This window comes from Arachis ipaensis, chromosome B6, assembly GCF_059453495.1.
Source record: "Arachis ipaensis isolate K30076 ecotype BB chromosome B6, ASM5945349v1, whole genome shotgun sequence".
Taxonomy (NCBI): Eukaryota; Viridiplantae; Streptophyta; class Magnoliopsida; order Fabales; family Fabaceae; genus Arachis; species Arachis ipaensis.
Window position 1 is genome coordinate 8,624,456 of NC_142441.1, and position 7,597 is coordinate 8,632,052.

A 7,597-nucleotide genomic window follows, 5' to 3' on the forward strand; every position below is an offset into this window, starting at 1 on the left:
TTGTAGACAATGCTTCAGGTTTCAAAATCTTAAGCTTCATGGATGCATACTCTGGTTACAACCATATCCTCATGCACCCAGAAGACCAGAGCAAAACAGCCTTTATAACTAAACATGGAAATTTTTGTTACAAAGTAATGCCATTTGGTCTAAAGAATGTAGGTGCAACATACCAGCGGCTAATGGACAAGGTCTTCCACAATCAAATAGGTTGGAATATGGAAATCTATGTCGATGATATGGTTGCCAAGACCACCCCAGGAAGATCTCACTATGACGACCTTAGAGAAATATTCGAGCAGATCCGAGCATACAACATGAGACTAAACCCGGAGAAATGCGCCTTTGGGGTACAAGGAGGCAAGTTCCTCGGATTCATGCTGACCTCATGAGGAATCAAAGCAAACCCTGAAAAATGTGACACAATACTTAACATGGCGAGCCCTAGAACAATGAAAGAGGAACAACAATTAGCAGGAAGAGTAGCTGCTCTGTCACGATTCTTGCCAGCGGTATCAAGCCAATCATACCACTTCTTCCAGACAATATCAAAGAATAAGAAATTCGAGTGGACAGAAGAATGCGAGACAACATTCAGCGAGCTCAAAGCCATCTTATCATCACCACCGGTGTTACAAAGACCAGAAGTCGGTAAACATTTATACTTATATTTATCCGCTTTCAATTACTCTATAAGCTCGGCTCTTGTCATTGAGACAGGAAAAATAAAACAGCCAGTATACTTCGTCAGCAGAGTCGTGCAACCAATAGAACAAAGATATCCAAGAATAGAACAGTTGGCCTTGGCACTAGTGATAACAGCAAGAAGACTTAGGCACTATTTCCAGAGCCACACAATAATTGTAAGAACAAACCAACCATTAAGGCAGATACTGACAAAGCCAGAACTGACCGGACGACTGACCAAATGGTCTGTCGAGCTCTTCGAGTTTGATATCCAGTTCCAATCAAGGCCGGCTCTGAAGGCACAAATCCTCGCAGACTTCGTCTCCGAGTTCACACTTGACGAGCACCATTACAACAAGGCCTGGGAGCTACACGTTGATGGGGGCATCAAGCCGAGAGGGAAGCGGGGCCGGGGTGGTCCTGAAAGAGGAAGACACGGTGATCGCTGAGCAATCCCTCCACTTCCATTTCTCAGCAAGCAACAACCAGGCCGAATATGAGGCGCTTATAGCAGGACTCAAGCTCACCCTCAACCTCCAAGTGCATAGCCTAACAGTACACTGTGATTCCCTTCTGGTGGTCCAACAAATCCGAGGAGAATTTCAGGTAAAAGATCCTTTGCTAGAGCGGTACTGGTTCATAGCAAAGGATCTGATTTCAAAATTCAGTTCATTCATCATATTACATGTACACAGAGAAAAGAACATTAGAGCAGACATATTATCTAAACTTGCTGCCACTAGGGCGAATACACAAACATCAACGTTATCACAACTTACACTTAATAAACCTAGCATTGAACCATTATCTATAACAAACATTAACCCACAACAATTCCAACGAAAAGTAAGTCTCTACACAAACATAGCAGGGGAACTATACAAATGAGGTCTCTCACAGCCATTGCTAAAATGCCTAAATAACGATGAAGCAAAAGAAGTAATGGACAAAATCCATGAGGGCGTATGTGGAAACCACATCGAAGGACGAGCTCTAGCCACCAAGATCGCCCGAACAGGATACTATTGGCCAACCATGAAGAGGGATTGCATAACAAAAGTCAAGACATGTGACAACTATCAGAAGCACACCCCCGTTGCTATGAAGCCAGCCGAAGTATTGCACAGCATGGAGGTAAGCTGGCCTTTCCACAGATGGGGGCTCGATATCCTCGGCCCGTTTCCAGTAGCGCCAGGCCAGATAAAATTTCTTTTAGTGTCAATAGACTATTTCTCAAAATGGATAGAAGCACAACCACTAGCAAGAATAACCGCTGAAAAGGTACAATATTTCATATGAAAAAATATCATATGCCGATTTGGAATACCAAAGGAAATAATATCGGACAATGGTAGATAGTTTATAGATAACAAACTTGCATAATTTCTAAATAACTTTAGCATACAACATCATTTTAGCTCGGTCGAATACCCACAAACCAATGGGCAGGCCGAAGCTGCTAACCGAGTTATATTGCAGGCAATAAAGAAAAAGCTTAATAACGCCAAAGGAGAATGGGCGGAGCTAATCCCAGAAATATTATGGAGCTACAACACAACAGTACAATCCACCACGGGCGAAACGCCCTTCAAACTAGTCTATGGGTCGGAAGCATTAATCCCTGTCGAGGTCGGCGTTCCCACCTTACGAACCGAGCTATAAGACGAACAACACATTGCAAACACGAGAAGCGCCGAGCTTGATCTGGATGAGGAGGACAGAGAAATCGCTGCCATTAAACAGAGAGCTAAGAAACAATTGGCAGAAAGAAAGCACAATAAGAGAGTTGTGCCGAGGACATTCGGCGAGGGCGATTTAGTCCTCAGACGAACAGAAGAAGCTAGACGACCTCCTTCACATGGAAAGCTCGCCGCAAACTGGGAAGGACCATTCCGAATATCCAAAGTGCTCGGAATGGGGCTTACCAACTCCAAACACTACAAGGAAATCCAGTTTCAGGAAATTGGAATATTTATTCGCTAAAGTTGTATAGATCGTAAATTGTACATTTCGCGGATGAAGGTACTCTTTTTCCCCCTTAGAGGTTTTTTTCCAAAAGAAAGGGTTTTACCTAAGGAGGGTTTTAACGAGGCCGGACGCCCAAATCAAACAAACATGATCGATTATTCATTTACCTATCTCGTTCTACTCTTCAAATGCAAAAATATCTAACTATACACCATTCCATCGCAAAAACAATATTGTCAAATTGACCTAACCTCGGTCAACATAAACAAAACTTAAGTTCGAAACAATACTAAATATTCATAAACTACTGTCAAGCCGACCACAACTCGGTCAACCAAAACAAAAAAGAGTTATCATTACAAACCAAAAGGACAAAACATGTCCAGAACAGAAATAAAAACAAATCAAGGAGGAGGAACGTTCTCGTCATGCTCCTCCACAGTTCCATCCACTACTAGCTTTTCGTCAATCACGATCTTAGTCACGTCGAGTCGGTCACAATCAAAATCAGAAGCTAACAACGCAATTTGGCTAACAACACGGTCGAAGCCAGAGGAGAACATCTCCATCCCATCTTTCTCCAACTCATGAATCCTTGAAGTTAGCTTCCCCTTAGAAATATCACTCTCTTTGACCTCAGCCTGCAACAGCCGAATTTGATCCCTCAAACGCGCCACCTCCTCTTCAGATTCCTTCATCGTAGCTGTAGCGTTGACAACAGCCTCATCTTTTTCTTTTGACGACTTCTCTAGCTCAGCGATCTTCACCTTGTATGACCTCTCCAGGTCTGAAATCTTATCCACGGTCGCCTGCTGCTCGGCTCCGATAAGCTCAATCGTACGACCGACACACATCAGACGAGAGGCGACAATCTACAAAATACATAATGAGTAAGAATAAAGCAGCAAAAGGGAACATAAAAGAAGAACCAAAATGAAAATAGAACAACCTGAACAAACTTTTCAAGCAGGGACGGATACATGGGGGGCAAGTAGAGGCCTGGGCCCCCCCAGCTTTTTTTTTAAAAAAAATAGTAGTATAAACTAAAAGGCCCAACTCAAATAAAATATAATGGTTTTTAAATTTTTTTAAACTCCTAAATAATAAACACTACGTGTGACCTTCTCTTTCTTTTATGCTTTTCCTTTTTGAAACGTTCGGTCTTCTCTTCCCTTGGAGTACGTTGCACGCCCTCACAGCCTGGCTTAGTGGCTTCGGTCTTCAGTCATAGGCTCATAGCAATTAGCAAAGGTATTCACTAATCACTACTCTACTCATTCTATTTTTTATTTTTTTATATAATTATATAAAATTATTAATTAATAAATCATATTTTTTTACTATAAAATAATATAATTTTATCTTTTTTGTGATCACATAAATTATAGATAAATAGCTTATTCATTGATAAGATTTATTCTCTTTTTTTATTTTTTATTTTTAGTGAAATTGATAATGACTTAGTAAAAAAATATTATTATTGATATTTAATTAATAAAAAATATTCAGACTTTGTTTATTCATTTTTTCAGGTAACAAAAAATTAGAACATTTTATGATGAGAAAGCAAAGTAAAATTGATGCAATTTTTAAGAGAAAAGTTACTGATGATGTTGGAGTTCAAACAAGTCAACCCTCTAATCTTGTTTCACAAGAAGTTCAAGTAAGTGAACTCTCTAATCTTACTCAAAATACACATCAACAAAAAGCCCAAGTTCCAAGATTAGAAAGAGATGTTGATATCTCTTTACTAGAAAGGGATCCAGGAAAGCGACGTCCAATTTGGCAGTATAATGTCAATGAACGTGATAAGATTCGTAGAGCATACATAATAGCTGGGCCATACCAACCAACAAATATTAGCTATCCAGCTTCTGGTAATAACAATCATCGTCGATATTTTCAATCTTCTTGGTTTAAAAAATTTCCAAGTTGGTTAGAATATTCACCAGAAAAAGATGCTGCTTATTGTTTGCCTTGCTACTTGTTTGGTAAACATTATGGTGCTTGCAATGATGGAAAAAATGCATTTTCAGAGTTAGGATTTAGTAATTGGAAGAAAGTAAACAATGGAGTGAATTGTGTATTTGTATGTCACGAGGGTTCTATTCCTAATTCTCCCCATAATTTATGTGTGAAATCTTGTGATGATTTAATGGCTCAATCTAAGCATATAGACAAAGTTCTTGATAGGCATAGTGATGAAACTATTGCAAATAACCGCTTAAGGTTGAAGACATCTATTGATGCTATTCGATGGCTTGCATTTCAAGCATGTGCATTTAGAGGCGATGATGAAAGTCCTGGATCTTTGAATAGGGGAAATTTTATTGAGTTAATTAAGCTTTTGGCTTCCTGTAATCAGAATGTTAATAATGTTGTTCTTGAAAATGCTCCTGGAAATGCTCAATATATATCTCCCGGTGTTCAAAAAGATATATTACATATCTTTGCTAGAAAAGTGCGTGCAACAATTCGAGAAGAAATTGGTGATTCTAAATTTTGTATAATTATTGATGAAGCAAGAGATGAGTCAAAGCGAGAACAAATGTCTGTGGTTTTGAGATTTGTAGACAAGCATGGTTGTGTTCAAGAAAGATTTTTTGATCTTATACATGTTTCTGATACGTGTTCTTTGACATTGAAAACAGAAATTTCATCAGTTCTTTCTCGTCATAATCTTGATGTTCAAAATCTTAGGGGACAAGGGTATGATGGAGCTAGTAATATGCGTGGTGAATGAAATGGATTGCAAGCTCTATTTTTGAAAGATTGCCCTTTTGCTTATTACATTCACTGTCTTGCTCATCGATTACAATTAGCACTTGTTTCTGCAGCTAAAGAAGTTTGCTATGTTCATCAATTCTTTTCAAAACTTACACTAATTGTGAATGTTGTGATTGTTTCTCCTAAACGTCATGATCAGTTAAGGGTTGCTCAAGCAAATAATGTTGCAAACTTAATTGCTGATGATCAACTTATGACAGGTAGTGGACTTAATCAAATTGGTACTTTGCAAAGAGCTGGAGATACTAGATGGGGGTCTCATTTGAATTCTGTACGTAGCTTGCTATGCATGTTTGATGCTACTTGTGAAGTTCTTGAAAAAAGCACTGAAGAAGGTAATTTCTCCACTTGTGGTGATGCTAGTGCTGCTTATGATGCTATCACATCCTTTGAATTTGTCTTTGTTTTGCATTTGATGAGAAATATTTTGGAAGTTAGTCATGATCTTTGCCAAGCTTTGCAACGAAAAAATCAAGACATATTGAATGCTCTAACTCTGGTTTCTACTACCAAGACTTTAATCCAACGAATGAGAGAATCAAGTTGGGAGGCTTTCATAAAAGAAGTTATATTGTTTTGTGAGAAACATGAAGTTGAAGTTCCTGATATGAATGCATTACATATTCCTAGAAGAGGCCGAACTCGCAAAATTGTTGACCAAATTTCAGTGGAGCATCATTACTGTGTTAATTTATTTCTGGCTGTAATTGATACACAGTTACAAGAGCTTAATGGAAGATTCAATGATAATATGGTGGAATTACTTACTTTAAGTTCAACTTTAGATCCCAGAGATAATTATAAGTTCTTCAGTGTCAACAAAGTATGTGAATTAGTAGAACGATTTTATCCAGGTGACTTCAGTGACCAAGAGAAATTTCACATTAGAATGCAAGCTCAACATTATGAACTTGATGTTCCTAATCATGTTGAGTTAACTAACTTGTGCACAATTTCGGAGTTATGTCAAGGATTAACGAAGACAGGAAAGTCTTTAACATATCCTTTGATTGATCGTTTGATTCGCTTGGTATTAACTCTCCCTGTTTCAACTGCTACAACTGAGAGATCTTTTTCAGCTATGAATATTGTGAAGAATAGACTCAGAAATAAAATGGAAGATGAATTTCTTGCTAATTGTCTTTTGATTTACATTGAGAAGAAGATTGCTGAAAGATTTGACACCGATTCTATTATCGATAAATTTTATGATATGAAGAATTGACGTGTACCACTTCGTTAGTAAAAGTATGCATATTTTGTTTGTACTTTAAATATATATTCTCTATCGGTATATTTTTGTAATGCATCTTACATTATAATTTATTTGCATATTTCTTTAATATTATATATGTTATTGTCCCCCCCCCCCCGATAACATTTCTGGATCCGTCCCTGTTTCCAAGTCCCTCCATACCAACCCGACGAGTCATGAGCATGTCACCAGGGTACTGAGACACTTTGTCAGAAAGCTCGGCAAAAGGTCGCTCCACAAGGAATGTGAACTAGTACCAGGGATGAAACCATAAAGCCTCTTCTGCCGATCAAATACCGGTTTACCGCTATCAACAGCCTCCTGACCGCCCTCCGATATAACCTCCAAAGAATTCTCAGTCTCATCTCTTTTCCTTTTGTGTGAAGAGGCTGGCTGAGCAGTAGATTGGGCAGCCTACCCACCCTCCTTCGGAGTCCCTGAACCGAGAAGGATCGAGATGGGGGACCCGTCCACCTGCAGACAACAAATATTAGAAAATACAACAACATCAACTCAATCAATAGCATACAAAACATTACCTATATATGTTTTCAAACCCTCCATATCACCCGAATCATGATAACGAAGAACCTCAGAGATAGACAAGCACTTCCCATCAGCAAAACTCTCTACCAAATAATCTAACAACCACTCCTCCTCCTCATTCTGCTCAACAGCCTCGAGAATCTGGCACAGCTCCGAACAACAATAATACAAGGAAAACCTTTCTATCAACTCATCGTCCAGATAGAAAGGATACTCAGCCTCTACCGACCGCACTTTTACAAACAAAGACTTGAAATTTTAAAAGAAGATTTATAAAGCAAAAAGAGGGAACGCCCAGGAAAACTACTCAAGCACACCCACAGCCCCTTCCCCCTTAGATTGAAATATAGAGAA

At 38.8% G+C, this 7,597-nt stretch overlaps 1 protein-coding gene across 1 annotated transcript; it reads right to left on the reverse strand.

The window, feature by feature from the left end:
• Positions 1-3,059: 3,059 nt before the first annotated feature.
• LOC148554545 (uncharacterized) lies at positions 3,060-6,881 on the reverse strand. Its single transcript, XM_088490366.1, has 3 exons — positions 6,844-6,881; positions 3,605-3,617; positions 3,060-3,527 (listed from the first exon to the last, which is right to left on the reverse strand). The coding sequence occupies exons 1-3, from the start codon at positions 6,879-6,881 to the stop codon at positions 3,060-3,062; spliced, it is 519 nt and encodes a 172-aa protein (XP_088346492.1).
• Between the last annotated feature and the right edge of the window lie 716 nt (positions 6,882-7,597).